Source organism: Squalius cephalus (assembly GCF_949319135.1).
Source record: "Squalius cephalus genome assembly, chromosome: 16".
NCBI lineage: Eukaryota > Metazoa > Chordata > Actinopteri > Cypriniformes > Leuciscidae > Squalius > Squalius cephalus.
In genome coordinates, this window is record NC_137137.1 from 11,509,291 (window position 1) to 11,533,788 (window position 24,498).

General features: G+C 37.4%; 5 protein-coding genes across 7 annotated transcripts; 1 reads left to right on the forward strand and 4 right to left on the reverse strand.

Annotated features, from left to right (window-relative positions):
* Positions 1 to 138: 138 nt before the first annotated feature.
* On the reverse strand, positions 139 to 1,630 carry smim24 (small integral membrane protein 24; the record flags this gene model as incomplete). Its single annotated transcript, XM_079897014.1, has 3 exons — positions 1,524 to 1,630; positions 1,195 to 1,330; positions 139 to 235 (listed from the first exon to the last, which is right to left on the reverse strand). The coding sequence occupies exons 1-3, from the start codon at positions 1,588 to 1,590 to the stop codon at positions 139 to 141; spliced, it is 300 nt and encodes a 99-aa protein (XP_079753140.1). The 5' UTR covers positions 1,591 to 1,630.
* A 303-nt stretch (positions 1,631 to 1,933) lies between these two features.
* LOC307173688 (uncharacterized protein) lies at positions 1,934 to 5,815 on the reverse strand. Of its 3 annotated transcripts, none has more exons than XM_079897012.1 (4): positions 5,525 to 5,815; positions 4,680 to 4,946; positions 4,049 to 4,214; positions 1,935 to 2,574 (listed from the first exon to the last, which is right to left on the reverse strand). In XM_079897012.1, the coding sequence occupies exons 2-4, from the start codon at positions 4,689 to 4,691 to the stop codon at positions 2,345 to 2,347; spliced, it is 408 nt and encodes a 135-aa protein (XP_079753138.1). In that variant the 5' UTR covers positions 4,692 to 4,946; positions 5,525 to 5,815; the 3' UTR covers positions 1,935 to 2,344. The 3 variants fall into 3 exon arrangements, with proteins under 3 accessions (XP_079753137.1, XP_079753138.1, XP_079753139.1); XM_079897013.1 differs by having other exon boundaries at positions 4,680 to 4,856; positions 5,525 to 5,675; XM_079897011.1 differs by lacking the exon at positions 4,049 to 4,214 and having other exon boundaries at positions 1,934 to 2,574; positions 5,525 to 5,813.
* A 5,431-nt stretch (positions 5,816 to 11,246) lies between these two features.
* Positions 11,247 to 15,481, reverse strand: dohh (deoxyhypusine hydroxylase/monooxygenase). The gene is made up of 5 exons (XM_079897010.1): positions 15,375 to 15,481; positions 14,546 to 14,896; positions 14,367 to 14,443; positions 12,705 to 12,954; positions 11,247 to 11,714 (listed from the first exon to the last, which is right to left on the reverse strand). The coding sequence occupies exons 2-5, from the start codon at positions 14,814 to 14,816 to the stop codon at positions 11,398 to 11,400; spliced, it is 915 nt and encodes a 304-aa protein (XP_079753136.1). The 5' UTR covers positions 14,817 to 14,896; positions 15,375 to 15,481; the 3' UTR covers positions 11,247 to 11,397.
* Positions 15,482 to 16,808: 1,327 nt separating this feature from the next.
* Positions 16,809 to 18,746, reverse strand: LOC307174271 (uncharacterized protein). The gene is made up of 2 exons (XM_079897995.1): positions 18,431 to 18,746; positions 16,809 to 18,273 (listed from the first exon to the last, which is right to left on the reverse strand). The coding sequence occupies exons 1-2, from the start codon at positions 18,614 to 18,616 to the stop codon at positions 17,101 to 17,103; spliced, it is 1,359 nt and encodes a 452-aa protein (XP_079754121.1). The 5' UTR covers positions 18,617 to 18,746; the 3' UTR covers positions 16,809 to 17,100.
* Positions 18,747 to 19,672: 926 nt separating this feature from the next.
* Positions 19,673 to 24,490, forward strand: fzr1a (fizzy/cell division cycle 20 related 1a). Its single transcript, XM_079895970.1, has 14 exons — positions 19,673 to 19,855; positions 20,527 to 20,649; positions 20,773 to 20,904; positions 21,007 to 21,070; positions 21,537 to 21,667; positions 21,768 to 21,847; positions 21,933 to 22,116; positions 22,243 to 22,308; positions 22,395 to 22,497; positions 22,918 to 23,102; positions 23,189 to 23,422; positions 23,553 to 23,657; positions 23,765 to 23,857; positions 23,946 to 24,490. Exons 2-14 carry the CDS (start codon positions 20,581 to 20,583, stop codon positions 23,985 to 23,987), a joined length of 1,488 nt encoding a protein of 495 aa, XP_079752096.1. The 5' UTR covers positions 19,673 to 19,855; positions 20,527 to 20,580; the 3' UTR covers positions 23,988 to 24,490.
* Positions 24,491 to 24,498: the final 8 nt, after the last annotated feature.

A 24,498-nucleotide genomic window follows, 5' to 3' on the forward strand; every position in this document is an offset into this window, starting at 1 on the left:
CATAAAAACAAAATGTATAAGTTAAAATGCTAATAAGATAATGTATAATTATGTAAGAATTACTCTTCACAGTGTTATGGCATGATTTCCAGAGATTGAAAGACTTTTGTGCCGCAGGACTGTGATCATCGGTTGTTCTCAGAAATTGGTCTGCTTGGTCTCCTCATTTGCCTCCAAATCAGCCGCTAGGTTGTCGTAAAATTGATGCTTTTCCTCTTTTTCCTCAAACTCATCTCTGCAAGGGGAGATACACAATAATGAAATGCTTTTTGTGCTCACATTGCACTGAGACTAGACAGTTTGATCATTAAAAAAACTCATCAGAAACTGGATGAGGTGGTAAACTGATCAGTTTTAAGTTAATCATTTAGAAATCATGTATTCACCGTAGAATTTATTTGATCATAAATTCAGTAAAAACAGTGATATTGTGAAATAGTTTTCTATTTTAATATATTTTAATGTGTAATTAATTCCTGTGATGCAAAGCTGCATTTTCTGCATTTATTATCTAATTAGTCCTCAGTGTCACATGAGAAATTATTCTAATGCTGATTTGGTGCTCAAAAAAACATTTCTTATTATTATCAATATTGAAAACAGTTGTGCTGCTTAATGATTTTGTGGAAACTTAATACTTTTTTAATTGCTGATGAATAGAAAATTCAAAAGAACAGCATGTCTTTACTGTAACTTTTGATCAATTGAATGCATCTTTGCTTAATAAAAGTATTCATTTCTTCAAAAAATAATCTTACTGACCCCAAACTTTTGAAAAGGAGTGTATACATTCTACACAATAAAAATAGTCAACATGTACGCTGTACATTAATGTTTAGAAATGACATGTATTAGTTTATTATGGCTTTAGGTGTGTCTTGGCTGATCAGGTGTCTGAATGTGGCCTTGACAGTAAGTGTACAGTCATAAAATCATTCCAAAAACCATAAACTCCTCATCACCATCATGTTATTCAATAACTAATCAAATGATTTGTAACTGCCAGAAGATTATCGCCATTTTGAACCTCCAAAATAAATATCAAGCATTTCCTTTTAAATGAAACAAAACTGATTGTATTGTCAAAAGTTACATATAAAGAAGAATCAGGTATTATATGATCTATGTAGCTTTTTTCCATCATGACTCGTGTACAGTATATATTTTCCTGAACCATTTCAGGTCACTACTCACTTGTCTTTCTTGAAAAAGAGTCTTTGCACAATGACGAGGACGAAGACGATAAAGAGGAACCCAACAACAGCTGCCAGTCCCACCAGCCACGGCTGTAATGTGACCTTAGACGTAGCTGACGATGCCCGTTGCCCACCTGAGTAACATTGTATCACTTTAATTTTTTTTTGTCCATAAGGTATTTCACCCTGTGAAGGTTTTTCCTATACAACTTTTATATATTAAATCAAATGTGGTTTTACACTGAATAGATTTAGTGAGCAAAATCACAATAAACTTTATACATTGAAAAGCTCATACTATAACAAAGAAAGACAAAAATCACTCACCAGCTTGAGCTTGACAAATGGAGACCAAGAGTATTATGAAAGCAACAATATTCTGTGGATGAAACATGGTTAATTTACAGTCTGCACACACTACTGTGTCCCTCTCAGTCGTCTGTAAATATGTGAAGGATTCTTGGTGTCCAAAGTACAAAATCCATTAGAGAGATCACAGATCACAGCATGTCACTCACAGAGTAAGTGTGTATGATTATTGTTAGATAATCTCCCACTGACAATGTGACATGCTGTTATGTTGTAAAGGCAAAATATTTACTTTCCAGGCTGGCACTGAACAGAAGTCATGCCAGTCTAAACCATAGACTGTAAAAATATCTAAACTGATATAAGAGCTTAAGAACGTCTATTGAGAATTGATGTTGCACAAAGATTAAAAAAAAAAATAAAATGGAAAAGGTTTTGCTTTTAGTTTATTTGCTTTGAGGTCATCTATATATGATAGTGCCCTCTTAAATATTGACAAATTTGACATTGAGCATATAATTAAAAATGACAGTGTTTCTCTTCCAGGGAAAACAGAGCAAACATATTGATGACTCATCCTGCACTTGACAGATTTTTGTCCAATCACACTCTCTCTACAATGATCATTGCCCGCCCCCTAATACCACATGCTGCTGACTAATTTTCAGCAAATGTTCTTCATTTCATCTTTCATTAGATATAAATGCCAACTTCATGTTTTCAGTAGGAAGTATGTCATTTTAGGGCAGAAAACTGTGCCAAACAATTTCATGAGAAAAAAAGATTTAAGCTCACTAGTGTGAGTATTCCGATGAAAAATGCTGAGTCTTGTTTTCATGCTAGCTGCTGCTAACACTTATTTGAATAGAGGATGGAGCACAAGGCTTAAGTCTGTCTGATGTAACCCAGATGGCTGGCAAGTCTTCAGTGCCCTCCATGAGTTCTTGCTCTGCATTCACCATGGCCTCCAGCTCAGGCATTGCTTCTGGAATCCAGTCTTCCCTGAACTTATTTCGTCTTTCCCAGGGAATCTCCTGCTCTTCCATAGGCTGCTCTCCAAACAGGTAATCTACAGGACAGCAAAGAGCATTCAGTCTCATGTTATGCTGATAGATTTCTTCAAAGGCTTTTGCATTTTTTTGGGATGTTGATAGCTATTACGCTCATCGAGTCTAAGGAATAACTAATGATAAAAAAATGAAACCAACCTTAGCTAGTTTGTGATTGTCTTACACATACAATAATATACACTTTTATACAAAGCAACTTCCATTTGCAAGGTAAACATTTTATTATTCTTTCCCTGGGAATTGAACTCATGACCTTGTTAGCGTCAAGTCTGAGCTTTGCAAACAATGGGCCCTATCGCAATGCAGCACCAAGCGCGACGCAAGTGTTTTTTGCTAACGCAATTATCCTTTTTTCGTCCTGCGCCAAGTTGTTTTAATAGCAAATGCATTTGCACCCATTTGTGCGCCCATGGGCATGCTGGTCTAAAAACGAGGTGTGTTCGAGATGGTCCTCACTGCAGAGCATAAAATCCGGGGGGAGGAGTCGGATAAAATCCAACTCCTCCCACCTTACATACCTAAACCTACCCATCTCCACCCCCTGATCCCTAAACCCAGCCCTAAACCTACCCATCTCCACCCCTAAACCTACCAATCTCCACCCCTTATATAAGATCTGACTCCTCCCCTCGGATCTTGTGTACTGCATTGAGGTGCTACTGGTGTGTTCTGGCGCATTGTTGGCGTGTTGCTATTTTGAGGTAACAGAAATAGACTGCGCCATTGACCAACTGAAACCTGGTCTTAAGTCAATGGGTCAATATTTTTTTGGTTATTTAAAGAGCGTGTTAGTAATGTGTGCCTATAGGCGGGTCCACAACGCGCATATACTCTGCTTATTACACACACAGGGACGCGCAGCAGCACACAAACTAGCCAAATATTAAAAATAAAAGGATTACAATGTAAAAGATTAATATTGTGTACATAAATATATGGTGGAATTCCGTATGGTCTGCTTGTGCGCTTTGACCTTGCGCACTAGCAGATCCGTTTTCACTCTGGAGACGTGTTCAGTCTTTCCGCTTGCAAATTCCGTCACGTAAATAGCAATCCGCCACTACGCGAGCGCAACTGGCTTTTAAAGAGAATGGGAGATGAGACTCTGGTTGGTTTATTTCATGTTACGCCCAAAACACACCCATTACTCATTAAGAGAATAGGAACGACCCTTTTAGACCATGCGCCGGGAGCGCCGACCATATTTCCCTTCGTTAAACTAGCAAAAGTGGATTCGGACATGCCCTATAAGTGCAGTTGCGCCCTGAGCTTTAGACCATGCGCTTAGGTCGTTAAAATAGGACCCAAAGACCTAAAAGTCCAGTGTGTAATATTGACAGCTAGTGGTTGAAATAGGTATGGCAAAGAGTTGTTTCCCCCGCCCCTTCAGACTCGACGCTCACGCGGGTTGCCAGATTAAGGACACACAACAGGAGCAAGCCCATATTGATAATGGAAGGCGTGGAGACTTACACACTTGTAAGTTGATGAGTTGATTTATCCGTATTTTGATATTGCTCCCGTTCATAGAGACAATGAGATGGATGCTGAGGCTTTTTAGGTCAGGTAGAATCTGCGATCTCTGACCCAATTCGTTTTGCTGGCTTCCATGGCTGTAATATGCGGTGTTTTCTGCCGACTGGAAACCCGGGGTGTCAAAATACAATTGGGTAAATAAGCAGTGGGCGAGATCACACAGACCAACACGGAATGGAGGATTCAAAGTAAAATAACTGGCTGTAGCTTTGTTTTTTCAGAGAAACAAGTATGTGAACTTAGCATGTTTCCTAAATATCTGCAAATTATATACAGTCAAAAAATGACTTACAGCACCTTTAAGTTGGTCTCACAGCCTATAGCCTAGCTGGTGTTTAGCTGTCTCTAACCCTGACCAGCCAAAACTCTAAAACCAACCAAAAGCTTTGAAGAAGAGCTAAGACCAGCAAACCCTCTTAGGCTATTTATGTTTTTGGCAAAGCAGTCAAGTGTATTCCAGTTAAAAAGGAACACAATGCCATGCATCTCATTGAAAACTAGCCAGATATCGTTCAAAGAGGATTTGTAATTCTTTAAGTGGACATTTGTACGGTTTCCTGCCACATACCTGCCAGATCATGGATGAGATCTTTGATGAGGTGTCTTATGATGGTGAACAGAGTGACGCCTGTCACACTTATAGCCAACAGCAGATATATTACATGCTTGGGTAGAGTGAGCGGATCATTTTCTGTGGGTTTGTAGTCCTTGAATAAGTCCTCGTCATCAAGACTTTTGTTCTTATCTAAATCCATAAATATTGTTGTTTACTCCACTGCCTTTAAGTTTAACAATTTAACAACAGTTCATCAGTTTTCATTCATTTTCTGATGATCTGGAAGAAAACAATAAGTAAACATCATTATGTATACAGTATATTTATTTTATATTGTTTTTAATGTTTTGAAAGTCATTTCTTATGCTAACTAAGGCTGCATTTATTTCATCAAAAATACAGTAAAACAGAATTGTGAAATATAACAATTTAAAATTACCTTTTTTATTGTAATATATTTTAAAATGTAATTAATTGCAATGCTAAATTTTAGGCATCATTACTCCAGTCCTTCAGAAATCATAATAATATGCTGATTTGGTGCTCAAGAAACATTTTTATAGTCAATGTTGAAAGCAGTTGTGCTGCTTAATTTTTTTTGTGAAAATTATGGTACATTTTTAATGCATCCTTGCTGTATCAAATTTTCATTTCTTTCCCCCCAAAAAAAGAGATTTAGAACATTTGAAATGTAACAGTTTATACTTTCTTTAACAGAGCACATAATGCTAACTTATTTTAGGTTAGGTTAAGATTAGGGTTGGACTAATGATTAGAGGTAGGGTTAGATACAGTACATCTGAATCTCATTATCAGTATAGCCATGTTTATGGTCAGATAGTATGTTGTGTACATACCCTGCAAAGCTTCTTTCCCTCATTGACAGACACTTGCCCTCTTTCTCTCTCTCTTTCTGATGCTGAATGCTCCTCAGCTGTCTTCCTTCTCGTTGCATATTCACAAAATCACGACAAAAGATGTCACAGAATGACAGTTTCTCTGAATGACTGTTTCTTCTTTAGTGACCGTGACAGGACTTCCCTCAGACCTCAAGTAATTAACACCAGAAAACAATCAAGCTAATGTACTTAGTGGCGTAAGGAGAAGCCTTGAGCCAGGATTTAGTCTTTTTTCTATTCCATGTCTACGTCTCAACACCTGTTGGTATATTCTAAAGTACAGTGGAACCAATGACATCAATGAAAACGAAACTGTAACTTTGCCATGTTACAATTCAGATTAGGTTCGGTTCAGAATATAGGTTTCTGTTAAAACAGACTGGTCTTAAATGCCACATAAAAAATATTTAAATGTGGTTACGTTACAATTAATTGGTGTAATTAAAGTTAAAATATTATTTAGTTTTTCTGAATAAATATAATCTTATTATCTTAAAATGTCTGAATCAGCCTGAAATCGTTACATTACACCAACCGAAGTATTTGGTTAGATCAAGTAGCAACAACTTCTAACAACAATGTTACAACTGGACAAGCAAGCCCAAAACATATGGTCACATGAATCACAGTACAGGATGTACGCTTAAAAAAAAAAAGATTTGTACTTCATAAACTTTAGAGAACAAATGTTATGTCCTGTATGGTGAGCACACAGCACCCTCTGTCTGTGTTGAAGCAGCGCATGCTAATCATGCTAATCATGCTAATCCGCATCAGAGAGGATGACAATTGCCATGTAAACAGCCGAGTACTCTCTATGTTGTATTCATTTATTATTAAGGGAATGAGACAGATAGATATTGACATCTATTTGGCTAAATCTAGCAAAATATATATAATAATAATAAACCTACAGAGTCAGACTTCAAAGCACATCAGAAGATTTGTATTTTTTGGTAAATTACAACAGGTGGAAATGAGCAGCGCTTACAAAGAAAGATACAATTTTGTTAACTATGGAGGTTGAACAAGAGATTTGGGGCTTGTGGAGAAAGACTAATAGATGAGAGAAAGATAGATAGAGAGGATTGGTCATAAATGAATTCAGCGACCCCTTTTTAACCTCATGAGTCAAATACATGGATTTAAATCCTGGCAGAATTTCTGTCCGTCCACTTCTGGGTCAAATGCAGTCGGTTCCTCCTTTTATCTTATATTGTCTTCCTCATCCCTCCTTCCTTCCCTCCCAAAGACTTTGGTTCTTCCTCTTCCTCTTCATCGTCAGGGTCACAACCAAGGCTTCAATCTGTGTGGAAAAAGAAACGTTATGTCTTCAGATGCAGATATGAGCTACTAAGGCCAGAGTTCATTATACTATTGTAAAGGCCAGTGAATGGGCTGTGACTGTGTGATATAGCCTGATATGATTATCTTAATCCCAGTTTAATCCTTTGGCTGATGTCTCGCTGACTCTGATATTCCATTGCTGGTAATGGCAGCTGTCTTTCATGAAGGTGAAAGCTTTTAATCAAGGGTTAGCTATTCTGTAATCCACCTAATCCTGTCTGAGATGCACTCTCAAGAAGGGGTGGGTTGCATTTTCTGTGAAGCTGCTTTGAAGTGATATGTATTGTGAAAAGTGCTATACAAATAAATGTCAATTTAATTTAATTGAGTGTGTGTGTTTTAAGAGGGATTAAATGGCATTTTACACCAATTAAAGGTTATACTAAAACAAAAATGTACTGTGCCATAATTAGTAATATTTCCTTTACCAATTCCAAACCACATTAATCTCAATAACTACTATTGATTTTGTATTTAATCATTTATAAGTGATACATAATTGTTCATGAAGGCTGGAAATGAAAAATGTCTTATTTTCAGGTGTGCATAATAGGCACATTTTCATTTACAGATAAAATAAGCCAAAAAAGAGATTTAACTCAAGACTGAAAAGTCAAAAATTATTAAATGCCCATGAGAAGGATGCAATACTAATGCAATACTAGAAATTGCAGTTAAGGCAGGACCATTGGACAGTGAAATGCTCAATGGACTGCAAAAGAATTAAGAATTAAGGTGAAGAATTAAGTGTGAAACCATCAGAAACCCTTTTGTCTCAAGCTCCACCATTTTCCAGAACTGCAGCCTGGAGTCTCCAGAAGTGCAAGGTGTCAGGATCTCAGAGACTTATGTAAAGAATCCTAAAAAATTACCCCCACTTAATAAGAATCACAAGCTGGAGTGTAGTAAAATACATGAAGACTGGTTTTATAGGCTTTATAGACAGACAGATTGAGAGTGACTCTTGAAGGACCTCTTGTACCACTGTTCTCATCTTCCAGAATCTGGCAGTAAGTTTTGGGAGTTCATTTTTAGTCCCTCTCCTACCCTGAATCGATGGACTAAAAATTAACCCCACGCTTACAGCGTTTTTCATTTCCAGCCCTCATGAACAATTATATGCAACACATTCTCATACCCAAGACGTCACTTTTTGTCACTTTCAACCATGCTTCAATATCTGACGCTCAAAGCACCCTTTAGCGTCCATATGTGACGCTTCGGTTATGGGTAGGTTTAGGCGTCATGTAACTGACGCTTTCGAAAGCGTCAATATCCGACACACAAAGCACCCTTAGCGTCAATATGAGACGCTTCGGTTGGGTAGGTTTAGGTCTGTGGTAGGGTTATGCGTCTCATATGGACGCTAAAGGGTGCTTTGAGCGTCAGATATTGAAGCATGGTTGAAAGTGACGTCTTGAAATGATTAAACACAAAATTAGTAGTAGTTATTAATATTAATGTGGTTTGGAATTGGTAAAATGTGCCTGGGAAAAAATATATGATCGGAATATGATCAGAAAATCAACGTGATAATTCTGCACACACTGTAGACTGATAACTCAACATCTGAGTCTGAGATAAAGCAGGCGGTGGAGCAAAGAGCTAAATGAATAAATAACTGAAGACTAGTGATTAATACTCCAAAAAGCTCAGCAAAGATTTACAGATATGTAAGACAGTATACAAACTTTTCTGTTTGTTAAAGGTTTTAGCCTTAATTGGTGTCAACTCTGTGTAACAAAAGTGATCTACAACCTGCATTCCCATTCAAAAGATTTTTTGTGTCTTATGCTCACCAAGGCTGCATTTATTTGATCAAAAATGCAGTAAAAACAGTGATATTGTGAAATATATTTACAATTAATATATTTAAAAAAAAATGTTTTTGGCAAAGTCTTCAGTTTCACATGATCATTCATAAATCATTCTAATATGCTGATTTAGTGCTCAAGAATCATTTCTTATTATTATTATCTTATTATTAGTATTTCTTATTATTAGTGTTGAAAACATCTGGGCTGCTATATAGGCTAACCTATAATATAAAGCCTTTGTAACATTTGAATGCGTCTTTGTGGAATAAAAGTATTGACGCCAAACTTATGACAGTATCTTGCAGGTCTTGACACTGAGTCCATTGACTAATAACATCAATGCTACTCACTTAGATGGCAATTTCCTCAGGTTTGGGTGCATCCTTGATCTTCTTGCAGAAAACCTGAGAAAGAATAAAGTTCCAGAACACAACAGTTAAACTTGTGTTGGCAGTCAATATGCCGATAATTAAGGGTTCCATGTCTAATTTCAGCTGTGTTGGCGTTCTCTCAGAGCCTGATGCTGCACAAACTCTCTCAGAGTCTCTGACTGACTGTCAGGCAGAGGAAGAGCTTTTCTGTTTGAGCCACTGACCCAGACAGATCTGATCCTCTGAGTCACATGATCTGATATGATTCATCTCTCCGTCATGTCAAGTATGTTGTTGTTACACAGATTACATAGCCAAAAAGGTATGGTCTCGGGGTAGGTTTATTTTTTTATTAAATAAATTTGTATATATATACGCAAACTTAAGGTTTGGACTAGACAAAGGCAATTGATCATGACTAGGGAACAAAATTATAGTTCAATATTGTTAAATTGACACGTTTACCTTCGCAACAACATGTCCCAAAGCAGTCATGTATTTATAATGATTTTGAGAAGATTTTTTTTTTTTTCAATAAAATATTTAATATGAAATTAAAAGGACATTGCCCATAACATTCACTAACATTCACTTTTACTTTTAACGTTAAGTTTGGAGTCAGTAAGATTTTATTATTATTATTATTATGAATAATTCTTTTATTTAGCAAGGATGCATTAAATTGAACAAAAGTGGCAGCAAAGAGTTTTAAATTGATTTCAAATAGATGTCATCCTTTTGAGCTTTCTATTCATTAAAGAATCCTGAAAAAAGTATCACAGTATCCAAAAAATCCAAACTATTTTCAACATTGATTAATAATAATAATAATATAAAAAAAATATATAAAAAATATTAAATCTTGAGCACCAAATCAACATATTAGAATAATTTCTGAAGGATCATGTGACACCGAAGCCTGGAATAATGATTGTCATCATATGAATAAATTGCATTTTAAAATATATCATATATTGTAAATATTACTGTTTTGCTGTATTCCTTTTATTATTATCAAATAAGAGACTTCTTTCAAAAACATTTTTTTAAATCTTACCGACCCCAACTTTTTTTTTAATGGTAGTGTCATTTTTCAGAAAAAGAAAACAGTAATGAAATGCTAATACATTCAGGACAAATGGTAACATACAAAAATATGAAACTGTTTTGATATGCAATTAATATTGTCCCCCACTTTTGTGCAGAACAAAAGAATTCAAAAACTGAATATATTACCTGGAGGTAAACCAGTCCTGGAGAGTTGAAGTCATGGAATATTTTTACAGATTTTTTTCTTCTTTCCAAGTATTCTAAAAAAAAATATATATATATATATATATATATATATGAGACAAAAGACAGTCCACCCTAACCTTCTCTATACATAACTACACGCAGGGTGTGTTGGCTAAGCAGGGTTGACTTTTTCGGTTTCATCGTCAGTCTTCTTATGAAAGGCTTCTGTCAGAATGAAGATCCAGTATGCAATGGTCATGGATGTATTAACCGTGATAATACCAATCATTAAGGGGTGTAACATGTTTGCGAGTTTTGTCCTGACTGCAAAGTTTCTCTGCTTTGTGTTACTTTTAGTGTTTCTCCTGTGGCTTGGTCCTGCCTTTTCTTCAGTACGTGGTCTTCTCTCCTCCCCCAAGCTCAAATAAGGCTTAAACCTTTTCAGAGCCTTTGCTGAGCACAACAATCCAGGTTGGTCACCCTCCACCCACACTATAAATTCGCAGTTTACTTAAATGAAACTGTGCAACAACTTCTTTTTTTTAAAGTTTAATTATGCAGATATGAAATTGATATAGATACAAAAGTGAAATGCTTCACATTTCTGTTTGTTTACAGTAATTGTTTAATATGCTAGAGAGGGATGATCAATTATGGATTAGAGCATTTGGATTTTAATTCCATGTGCTTTTTTAAAGAAGACTCTTATTAAATGAGATAGACCGCTGTGTGGATTAGTTAGTCAGAACATACTGTTATACATGTCTCTTAGCTGTACTAATCACCCCTGCTCATGAGTGGAGGATTTAACATTAGTCACGATGACCTTACTGAAGATAAGAAACTTAGTAAGCGATATCACAAATATTTATGACGCAGCTTAAAAACAGAACAACACAGACAAGCATACGTGGTCAAATGAATGCTTTTATTATGTAAAGGTCTTCCTGGCTGGAATTTTTTAGATGTATCTGAAAAACCAGTGTTTATTAAATATTTGAAAAACATTCAGTTTGAAATTTGGATCGGCTGTGTAACATTAGCGTTTGTGTGAGAGGTTTCACTGAGCGCTTTGCAGTCTGAGCAGTCCGTCTGCGTACTGGAACTGCGAGCTGTTCTCATACTCCAGCATGTCCAGCGCCACCTCACAACTCTCCTTCACCACCCGCTCCTGGTCCTTCCTGTAGCGCTCTAGGATCTGTAAGCACGCCTCCTTCCCGATGGAGCCCAGCGCTTCCGCACACTCGTGTCTGACCATGGCGCTCTCATCCGTCTTCTCCAAAGCTGCCCGCAGCTGAGGGATGCTGGCCTCGTGTTGGATCTGACCCAACACATAACCGATCTCATGGCGGAACAAGGCACTGCTGCACTGAAGACCTAAAATACATTTTTGAAAGAAATTATAACTTTTTTTTCCATCAAAGATGCAATGAATTGATCAAAAGTGACAGTAATGATGTTAAAAAGTATTTCTATTTCAAATAAATGCTGTTCTCTCTTCAAAAAAATCCTGAGAAAATGTATCAAATTAAACTGTTTTCAACATTGATGATGATAATAAAGGTTTCTTGTGCAGTAAATCATCATATTAGAATGATTTCTGAAGGATCATGTGACTGAAGACTGGAGTAATGATGCTGAAAATGCAGCTTTGCCAATTCAGCTTTTATAACGCAAGAAACTAGTTTTTTTTAAAGGGTTAATTCACCCAAAAATTAAAATTCTGTTATTAATTACTCACCTTCATGTCGTTCCAAACCCGTAAGACCTTCGTTCATCTTCGGAACACAAATGAAGATATTTTTGATGAAATCTGAGAGGTTTCTGACCCATGTGACTACAGCGGTTCAACATCTCTTCTCTTCCACGTCATTCTCCTATGCTGTTGACGTAGTGTAAATGATGTGGAAGAGAAGAGATTGTTGAATGAAGTCATTATTTTGGGGGTTTTTTTGTGCACAAAAAATATTCTCATCACTTCAAAACATTAAGTTTGAACCACTGTAGTCACATGGACTATTTTAACAATGTCTTTACTACCTTTCTGGGCCTTGAAAGTTGCAATGACGTTAAAGTCTATGGAGGGTCAGAAACCTCTCGGATTTTATCATTTGTGTTCCGAAGATGAACGAAGCTCTTACAGGTTTTTGGGTGAACTAACCCTTTAAACAATTGCAACAATATTTCACAATATTACTGTTTTAATTGTATTCCTGATCATTGGTGAACATAAGAGACTTCTTCCAAAAACATTTAAAAATCTTTCAGACCTCAATTTTTTGGGAACTTTTGTTCAAACGTTCTTGATGTGACCTAGCATTGCATCTTCATCATGTGTGGACTGAGCGCAGTTCAAATCTTTCTCACCATCTCCAAGAGCCAGAACAGCCTCTTCAGTCCCAAGATTCCTCAGGGCAAACATTGCTCTATAGCGATCGAACAGTGACAGGCTTTCGTCTAAGAGCTGCGCCCTCAGTTCCGGGACACTTTTTCTTGGGGCTGGGGGAGCGGGGTCCACGGAGGAGTAGGGGTTCTCATCTGTCTTCTTTGCTGTCTTATCCCCACCATTCATGAGCCACTCCAGCCTCCGTAGTGCCAGCTGACATGTTTCTGCCACCTTTACAAAAAGAGAATGAATGCAAGTTGTCTGACTGTTCTCATCTTAATATCCATCTCGTTCATCCCTTCCTTGTTCAATATTTTCCTTCCTGGTATTTTACACTATTTTAGACTCGTATTTTAGATGATTTCTAATAGAAATTACAGTTGTCAAATAAAAATGTTAGCAAATTTCAATGTTTGCACACTCAATTAAATGTATTTGTTTTTACAATAAGCAGTTTTACATAGAATATGAACACTAATGAACAAGTTACAAAATACTTTATGCTCATTTCCAGTTATGAAATGTAATTTTGTGCTGAATCAAATGTATATTGTAGTTTTAGGAAGATACATAAATTTGCCCATCAACATAACTACTTAAAGGGATACTCCACCGTTTTTTCATATTAAACTATGTTATTCCCTTAACTAAGACGAGTTGATACATACCTCTCTCATCTCAGTGCGTGCACTAAATCGCTCTGTCTTGCGGCGAAACTTTGTTAGCCCAGTTCATTCAATATGGGCCAAGCAGAGAAGCTACCAAACACCTCCACGTTTTCCCTATTTAAATACAGTTACTCGCGTAGTGTAACTCGACCTAGGACGGTGACACAAAACAAAACGTTGCGCTTTTCTAAGCGTGTAAAATGGATAACTATATTGTATGGCGGAATACCATAGCAAGTGCTTGGAAGCACTTCGACTTCGGCGCAGTAATATCTTCACTAGAGGGAGCGGGGGCCGGTGAGAGGATTTTTCACGAGTGAAGATATTACTCCGCCAAGACGAAGTGCTTCCAAGCACTTGCTATGGTATTCCGCCATACAATATAGTTATCCATTTTACACGCTTAGAAAAGCGCAACGTTTTGTTTTGTGTCACCGTCCTAGGTCGAGTTACACTACGCGAGTAACTGTATTTAAATAGGGAAAACGTGGAGGTGTTTGGTAGCTTCTCTGCTTGGCACATATTGAATGAACTGGGCTAACAAAGTTTCGCCGCAAGACAGAGCGATTTAGTGCACGCACTGAGATGAGAGAGGTATGTATCAACTCGTCTTAGTTAAGGGAATAACATAGTTTAATATGAAAAAACGGTGGAGTATCCCTTTAAAAAGCATACAACTTGGCCTCTAGATGGCACTATGTGGTTACTTTCACAGAAAAAAATAATACCACAACACTAGCAATCCCGAGCCAAAATTCAGGCCATGAAAAGATTGATAGTTGGCATCCATGTATCGATACAATATACCCATGCAAAACATCACAATACTATACTGTAATAGTCCCTAAACAGTCCCATCTGTAATAGTCCCTAAACTAGTCCCTACACTATTATGTCCCCGCCCCCCCCCAAATCTATTCTAGAGTTACTGTAACAATGAATGGTGAATAAATGGGTGATATGGGTTTACTGTACCTCAATAACTGGATCTTCTGCATATTCCTTCAATAAATCTAAGACTTTGGGATTTCCAATGGCTCCCAAAGCTTCTCCTAGAATTGAAAATATAACAAAAGCACTGAATGAGACTTCTGCAAAAAGAAAAAAAAAAAGAAAAAAAAAAAAGGAAGAGAATGATTCTCTGTAATCCTCACCTGCTTCATGTCTGACCATTGGCTCTTGATTAGTGTCTTTCAGGACCGTCTCTAGGACAGGGATGGCCCGCTCGTCTTGCATTTGTCCGAGGCAGTACGCCAGCTCATGCTTCAGAAGTGCAGATTCATCCACAAAGGCTTCACTGATCCATCTAATGGCCTCTGGTCCACCAAGGTTGCGGAGAGTAAAAAGTGCTCTAAAGCGAGTTGTCAAGTCCTGCTTCGGGTTGACGAGAATGCCCCCCACCGCAGCTATATCCTTATTTGCCATGAGCAAACTTTCAGTGTCTGGGTGATGTCCTTATGACCAGGTTAAACTGAGTACTCCAGAAAGCAGCACATGAATAGAACCTAGATTTAAAAAGCAATAAAAGAAATTAATTCAATTCTGCTAATAGTATTAAATGTGATGACTCATATGATGATTCAAACCCTTGTGAGCTGCCAAACTAGACAACATTTATGAGCTTCATAGGCTGCAAACAAATCTGATCTTTAGGAATTAACAGTTTGTAAACCTTTATGGTATGACATAATGATGATGTCATCATGATATCTGATTCTGTTTTACTCAAGATTATTTTGGAAAGATTCAGAAAGTGATATTAATAGAAAAATGGGGTGTATGATAGAAATGTGTCTTTTATGTGCTTTTTTCATTTCAGAATAACCAACTACGTGTAAGCGTGTTATGAAAAGAAAAAAGCGTGTTATGTAGCAGGCAGAATGATGGGTTTAAAAACATTACAGTGTTAGTGACAACATGACGCTAACCGAGTTTACAATCTGGTTCATTATAATGTTTAAATTATTTGTATCTTGAACTTACTACAAGCGGAATGATGTTTTTCACTCATATGGTGCTCTCCATCTAGCTCCCCTTTACCGACCACGCATTGCACGCAAAGAGAAGAACTGTTTCACTCGTGTATTCCAGTAGTGAGTTCTGGAATTACTCTACCGCCACCAACTGGATTGGAGTGAAACCACTGTTAAATTTGTAAACAAACAGTAGAGTATAAAAAATGTACAGTAGTGGTTGGTTCTCAACCTTTTTGGCTCGAAAATGTCCAACACTATGTGTGTGTGTGTGTGTGTGTGTATGAAGACTTCAGATGCAAAAGCCTCTAAGTCCGTCTAAAATTTTTGTTTAATATTACATTTTTTATCAGGCTCCTATGTATAGGTTTCTACCCAAGTACCGGCATTTCTGAATGGGCTGAGGCTGTGATTTAGTGAGTTTTAAGTGAAAGTATTTGATGAACGTATACTATAATATTAATAATAATATTGAGAACATTCACTCAATATTATTATCTCATTTTTGACAGAGGTGGCTTTAGAGGCTTTTGCATCGGAAGTCTTCCTATATATATATAATATATATATATATATATATATATATATATATATATATATATATATATATATATATATATATATATATATATATGAAGACTTCACATGCAAAAGCCTCTAAGTGCCATCTGAAATTTTCTTCTAGAATGATCATTTTTATCAAGCTCGTATATTTAAGTTCAGTAATTTCACTTTAATGACAATTAATAGGTCATTTTCATTGCCATTAAAGTGAAATAAGTGAACATAAACATACAAGCTTGATAAAAATGATCATTCTAGAAGGAAATTTCAGATGGCACTTTGAGACTTTTGCATCTGAAGTATTCAAATATATATCAAATATATAATATATATCTTATATATATAGAGGGGGAAAAATAAATGTGATTTCAGTTTACATCTCAACTGTTTTTAATTAAGTTAGATTGTTTTAATGTATTAATAATGAAATACATTTTATTCATTCTGCAGCCTAATTGTGAGAACCACTGATTTACATTGTTGATGCAGCACTTTTAAATTCTAGGAGAGTCAATGTGGACTGAGACACACAAACATCTTTTGGCCCGGTTTCACATACAGGGTTTAGATTAAGCCAGGATTAGGCCTCAGTTCAATTAGGACATTAAGTAGCTTTTATAAATGTGCTTTAGAAAAAAAAAAACATTACTGGTGAGCATCTTGAGAAAAAACAATGGCAGTGACGTATTTTAAGATATGTCAGTGCAAGGCAAGCTGAACATGCATTTTAGTCTGGGACTAGATTTAAGCCTCGCCTGTGAAAACAAGGGGTTGATGTTCCAAGGGCTAAAAATGAAGTCATATGGGTTGGAACAACATGATGTGAATAAATGATGATCTTTAGGTTTGAAGTCATTCTCAAAAACTTGAAACATGCATTGCCATCAATATTATTGTTTATTTCAACAAAACAGAAATAAAAATATCTTTGAATGCAACATTTAGATAGATCTACTATTTACAATATCAATACATCAAACACCAAATAAAACTTGTCATATTAAAAGTTCATTTATGAAAGTTAATAAAACAAATCACCTTAGAGTCATAAAATATGAGATTGACTTTAAATACAATCATTTAGATGCTTCCTGCCAGCTAATCCGTGTTCATTTTCAAATATTAAATGGCAGCTATAAAAAGGCTAATAAAATGATTAGTCAATACACAAGCTATGTTGTTCCAGCACAGTCAACTTGAGGAGGCTCAGGAACCGGGCTGCTTGTTGGAGACTGATCAAGTGTTTTACTCATCTGTTGTTGCTCAAAATAGCTACAGAGCAGAGAACGAACTGCCTCAGCGTTCGGATCATCTATATAGACCGTAGAAACGTCTGTGGGCTGTGGACATTCATTCTGACTCAGTGCTTCAACCCACTCCTCTTTAAACGGGCTGTTATGCACATTACAGATATTGTGCAAGATACAGCAAGCTACAGCCATCTTGGATACCAAGTCTAAGTTGCTGTCATTTCTGTTGTGCAGACACTGCCAGCGTGCTTTAAGGCGCTGAAAGGCATGTTCGATGACTTTAAGGCCGTGGCTTAACTGGACGTTGAAGGTTAGCTGTTGATGTGTTAGATTCAGCGATGAGGGATAACATTTCAGTAGCCATGTCTGAAGCGAGTAACCCGCATCCCCCAGCAGCAGAAATCCCAGCGGTTGACCCATGAGTTCTTTGGGTGGCTGAGAGCAGAATCCTCCCAGCTCTGCCATAGTCCACAGCTCTGAGCTCTGCAGGATGGTCATGTCATCCGTGCTGCCTGTAAAACCGGAGCAAACGTCCCAGAAAGTACCTTGTGCGTTCACCACACCCTGAAGAACCACGGAGTGCCAACCTCTCGGGTTCCAGCAATCCTGCGTGTCCGTGGCGGGCGATTTAACGGGGATGTGAAGGGAGTCGATGACACCGATGCAGTGAGGAAAACCCCACCGAGTATGAAACTGCTCCGCATTTTCTTCTAGTTCGTGATCTGCAGGTAACTGCATGTAGAGGGGCTTCAGTAACAAAATGATGGCTTCACACACCTCCCGCACACACTGACAGACGACAGGGATGGGCACACCGAAGAGTTCGCTTAAGAAACAATATTCTGTGCTGGTGGACAAACGCATTAAGGCCATGGCGATACATCTCTCTAGTGTAATGGTCTGTCCGGTATACATTTGCTCGAGCTGGGGCTTGAGTTTGCTGCTCAGAAGAAGGAAGATGTCTCTTGTGATGTGGAACTTGTCAAGCCAGTCTTCTGGTCCAAACTCTGTCATCACGACTCTCTCCCACCAGTCTGGGTCTGAAGGGATTGGGACATGATTGTGTTGCAGATCTTCTTCATCTGGTGATGGTGACTAGAGCACATGGACAGAACAAATGAGTGTACGGTATGGTTCAGTTGGGATTTTAAACTAGTCACATTGATGTGCACAACATGATCCGTGACTTCAATAATAACGTCTATGGATTAAAGTCTTAGAAATGCTTTGTAATACAGAAATGACCATTTACCGTTCTCGTGCTGAGATAATTCTGGAATAGATGCCTTCGATATCTGATTCGTTTGTGAACTTCAGCTCTCCTTTCTAATATGTAGTTATGGATTTCTTCTTTTCGACGCCTAATTTTGGATGCAAGCAAATATTTCATCTCCGCAGCATCTCTCGCCTCGTCCGTTTTCAAGTATGAACGTGGCATTTTGTGCGCCGTGTAGAAATAAACACTCTACACAGAGGAGTGTTTTCGTGATTTAGTGACGCTTGTTCATCATCAAATAAAGTAGTAGCACAACAAGTGTTCCCAACACGGACATAAACAACGGTGCGCTAAGGAGGCCAACTTCCGGTCTCCTGCGTTCTTGTCAAAATAAAGGTTTGTTTTCTAACAATGGAAAATGAACATGGAAAAGCTTAAATACATTTTAAATTTTATGACTGATTCCATTGCTAATTTAAGGAATTTACCTTAAAGATATTTCAGCATCTCTTGCCTCTCTTCTCTCTTTCCTTTTATTTGAATAAAATAGATTAAAGGAATAGTTCTCTTAAAAATGAAAATTATGTCACGTTTACTCACCCTCAAGTTGTTTCAAACCTGGATGTATTTCTTTCTTTGCTGAACACAAAAGAAGATATTTTGAAGAATGTTGGTAACCAAACAGTTGATGGACCCCATGCTTCTATAGTATTTTATTCCTACTATGGAAGTCAATGGGGTCCATCAACTGTCTGGTTACCGACATTTTTCACAATATCTTCCTTTGTGTTCAGCAAAAACCTAGAGGTGCAACGAATTTGAGTGATAGTACCTCAATACTTACTATACCTGTTATTTTGGGGAATCTGTTCTTTACTTGAGTTCTGTTTAAAACTGATTATGTGTACTATAATTGAATTACATATTCAAGGGGAAACACATTTTAATCTCTTACAATTTCATGTGGACTTTTAATTATGAATTCATGTAGTAAGTCTTCATGACTCAAATCTTTCAAGGTACAAAATGTTAAATATTTGGCATCAAGTTCTTTTTATGGAATTCTTTACAATTCCGCAGTACTTTTTTCACATCCCTGGAATAAACGTTTAAAAATACAACACACAAACTCTCCATAATATATATAGTATGTGATTTTTGACCAAATGCTTGATACAAATAATTTTTTTGTCGAAAAAAAATGTTAATCTTTGCACTTTTAAAAATATAGCAACGTTTTTGTTTTGTTTCAAATGTCGTGACGTCAACATCTAACTCAGTCCCATGATTCCTTGCGCAGCCATCGATAACAACAGCGGTGTCGACTTGCTAACAATATCGGAGCAGCGTATCCTATAATCGTTATCAAATAATTTATTTTGCAAGGTTTTGACTCGACGCTTTTGTTTTGGTTAAGGCCGAGCCGATCAGATCATACATTCACCGAGTAACATTGTCAAGGTAGGTCCGATGACTTGTGGGATCAAATTAGCCTAACAAGCTACTCAGTAATCCATTGTGAAACACCGAAATGTAAATAATCAGCGCAGGACAGTATCCACAGCTTCTGTTGTTTTATAAATGATTATACCTATATTAATTTGGTTCATTTGATATATAATGATGAGATGATTCTGCTTAAATCGACACCGGTGTTGATAGTTAACGTTAGATGTTTTGACAAAGGAATCTAGTAGCTAGGTGGTTTCTTGGCATTATATCGATCTTTTGTTTAACATTACCTGTTAGAAAATAAGCATTTAACGTTTTTATTCAGCAGTTGTGTAAATATAATGTGTGCCGTAAAAGTGGCTGTCATTGTTTACTTAGGCCACCCAACGAATACATGATAGACTTGGGTTCTCTTAATAAATTGTCACGCACTTGGAATTGGTGTCCACTGTCCAGCATATTCTTGTCTCAGTGTTCCTATTGTTTGGACGTGGTCGATTTGAGCAGCTGTTCTCTTACACCTGTTTATGCGGTATTGAACAGATGGCATTTGCTGACGAGTCTTACATCCTTCTGCAAACAGATTAACTCAAAAGGTGTAGAGCTTTAACTGTAGCTCCATCATTGTAACCTTCTCATAACCTTCTCGTTTTGTTTCTTCTTTCTTTTCATTAATGCAGTTTTAGGCTCCGTGCCTCTGGATCTCCACATTCCCAGACTTCTGAATCACATCCATGGATCAGGACTATGAGCGCCGGTTACTGCGGCAGATCAACGTTCAGAATGACAACACCAGCCCCATGGTGAGTCCATCATCTTCAGCATTGCAGACTTGAAATTGGCTGATTTTGACGTGCTGCATGCCATTTCCTTAATGCAATTTAAATACTTTTTAAAATCTTTCTTTCTTTTTTTTTTGTATGCAGAAAGTAAAAGATGTGATATGTCACCTGACCCCGACCCCTGAGTCACCGCTGTCATCACCAAGCAAGCATGGTGACAGGTTCATACCATCTCGAGCTGGAGCTAACTGGAGCATTAATTTCCACAGAATAAATGTGAGTGAAGTATAAAAATAAACAGTAATGAAGCAAAGTGATTATCATTTAATTAGAATGTGAAGGGTCAAGTTCATATATATATTTTTACCCTTATTACAGGAAAACGAGAAGTCTCCAAGCCAGAATAAAAAAACCAAAGACGCAACATCAGATACTGGCAAAGGTGAGTGTGGAGAGGACTGCACTGATTTTTACCTGCTTTCATAAAGCTGTTCAGTCATGATGTCAGTTTATGAAAATACACATCACCAAAGACCATTACCATGCATTGTTTATTTAGGATTATTTATATACTATTATAATATTTATTCATATTGGAAATTGTATTAGCTTTTATCCTCATTTCATATGTTTATTAAATATTATTAGTTGTTTTAAAAAATATATATATATATATTTTTAGCTAGAAATTAAATGATTTACAAGTAATGTCAGTACTTATTTAAGTTTTCTATTTATTTATACTTGTTTATTATATTTTAACTTCATTTCAATGCCCAATGCTATGACAATGCAATTATTATGGTGGACTATGCTTTAAATAAACCTCATTCTTGATGGATGATGCTCGGCCCTTTTATGTCATACAGCTTGTTGTAATTTCTCTCATTCCCTGTGTTATCTGGCAGCGGATGGCTTGGCGTATTCTGCCCTGCTGAAGAATGAGTTGCTTGGGGCTGGGATTGAGAAGGTCCTGGATCCTCAGACAGAAGATAGAAGACTACAGCCCTCCACACCCGAGAGGAGGAGCCTCTTTAGTGTAAGTCTATTTAATCCTCTAATCTGTTCATTTGATGCCACCTGAGTGTTTTGATCCGTGTTTTTAATGCCACCTGTGGACATTGTGTTTGTGTGTTTAGTATTCGCTCAGTGCCAAAAGATCCACTCCTGACGATAACAGTGTTTCCCCGTACTCCCTCTCCCCTGTTAGCAGCAAAAGGTAAGTTGAATATTTCTCTTGATAAATATGTGATTGATTAGTAAAAATGCATTGTTTTAATTGCGTGCTTTGTTTTTGTTTATAGTCAGAAGCTGCTGCGGTCGCCAAGAAAACCGACGCGCAAAATTTCCAAGATTCCGTTTAAGGTGCTAGATGCACCAGAGCTACAAGATGACTTCTACCTCAACTTAGTAGACTGGTCCTCTTTAAATGTACTTAGTGTTGGACTGGGAACTTGTGTTTACCTTTGGAGTGCCTGCACCAGTCAAGTATGCATGATATACATTTTTCTTATGCATTTAACATAAATTTGGATAAACATCAAAAGTATGTTCTGTAAATATCCAGGGAACACTTGGTCTAAGTTGTGTTTTTTTTCTTTGGTTTGTCTACAGGTAACACGACTATGTGACCTATCAGTGGAGGGAGATTCAGTCACATCTGTGGGCTGGTCGGAGAGAGTGAGTTTACCCTTTATGACTTGGACTTTTGGAAGTTGCTTTCTGGAATTTGTGGTCTAACAGTTGGCCTACTACTTCTCTTATAGGGTAATCTTGTCGCTGTGGGTACACACAAAGGCTTTGTACAAATTTGGGATGCTACTGCTGGCAAAAAGCTGTTTGCCTTGGAGGGACACACAGCAAGAGTTGGTAAGTTCCTTATCATGAAGTAACTGGAAAAATTAGGCTAAAATCATTGAAATTCATTGTTTTTTTAAATTAATACTTTTATTCAAGGATGCATTAAATTGATCAAATTATATTATATATTCAAATATATATTTAAATTCAAATAAATGCTGATGCAAAAAATGTACTGTACGGTTTCCACAAAAACTATTTTCAACGTTGATTATACAAAATGTTTCTTGAGCACCAAATCAGCACATTAGTACGATTTCTGAAGGATCATGTGACACTGAAGACTGGAGTAATGATGCTGAAAATTCACTTAACTATCACAGGAATAAATTATTTTTCTTCACGTTCTAGTCACATGATGTGACTGAAATATATGTGCGAGGTAAACCAGTTATGAAAACTTGACGGTTATGAAAAATGTGCCCTCAGGTGCATTGGCCTGGAATGCAGATCAGCTGTCATCGGGCAGCCGGGACCGGATGATCCTTCAGAGAGATATCAGGACACCCCCTCTGCAGTCAGAGCGCAGGCTGCAGGGTCATAGACAAGAGGTCTGCGGACTCAAGTGGAGCACTGACCATCAGCTGCTGGCCTCTGGTGGAAATGACAACAAGGTGACCGCTTGTGCTTACAGAATAATAAACACAAAAAAGATTTTAGGACTAAAAACGATCTAAAAACAATCCTGTGATCCCTGCAGCTGTTAGTGTGGAATCACTCGAGCGTGTTACCGATGCAGCAGTACACCGAGCACCTGGCCGCAGTGAAGGCCATCGCCTGGTCTCCTCACCAGCACGGGCTGCTGGCCTCCGGAGGGGGAACGGCAGATCGCTGCATCCGCTTCTGGAACACCCTCACAGCGCAGCCGCTGCAGTGTATCGACACCGGCTCACAAGTCTGCAACCTGGCCTGGTCCAAACACACCAATGAACTGGTATGTTTATTCTGATCAGCTGACCAAATGCTTATTGTTGATGTGGGGTTTTTTTTGGTTCGTTATTACATGGATAATAGTAGGTATGATGGTGGGTCTTATTGAGTGGTCCAATGTTTGTCTTCTCCAGGTCAGCACACATGGTTACTCTCAGAATCAGATCCTCGTGTGGAAATACCCCTCGCTCACTCAAGTAGCCAAATTGACCGGCCACTCGTATAGGGTGCTCTATCTGGTAAGTACTGCTTCCCTCTGTTGTTTTACTTAAATAATGTCTAGACATACTTATTTGTAAATGAGTATGAAAATGCTGTTTATTGAAACTATTCTTTTATCTTGAAGGCGATGTCTCCAGATGGAGAAGCAATAGTGACAGGAGCAGGTGATGAAACTCTACGCTTTTGGAATGTATTTAGTAAAACGCGATCAACAAAGGTATGGTATTTCTTGGTGAAATATTGTCAATATTGGCTTTTCCTCAAGTTCATGTCCTCAATGTAATTTTCTCTCTCTTGTCTTTCAGGAATCTGTCTCAGTTTTAAACCTGTTCACCAGAATACGATAATCGTGCTGATAAAACTGATTGAATCTTAATAACATATGGCGTCAATCACATGCAGTAGACTGGACATAAAAGACATAAAGATCTACTGCTGTCTCATCCACAACACTTGTTTTTGTCTCCCCTGATATTTCATTTTAAGTTCAATTGTTATGTTTACTTTTATGTGTACAGTTCAGTTCATGGTTTTATGTGATTGTTTTTGGTTAAAAAGAAATGTCTATGATGTATGACGTATGTTATCCAAGCCTTAAGCCAGAAACAATGCCATTGAATCAGGGTGTAAAGAAGAAAATTAGCCATTGTGAAACAGCTTCCTCTGGAATTATTTGTAAGCATTCTAATGAGTGATTGTTTGATTGTGAGGGTGAAAAAAAAAATGTTTATGAAAGAAAATTCAGTTTTTAACTTGAGTTGCTTAAGATTGATATTGAGCATTATAAAACACCCTGAACATTTTTTTACGGTTTGTTGTCATTTGTTAATAGAGTATGAATTTGCAAATTTATTCATG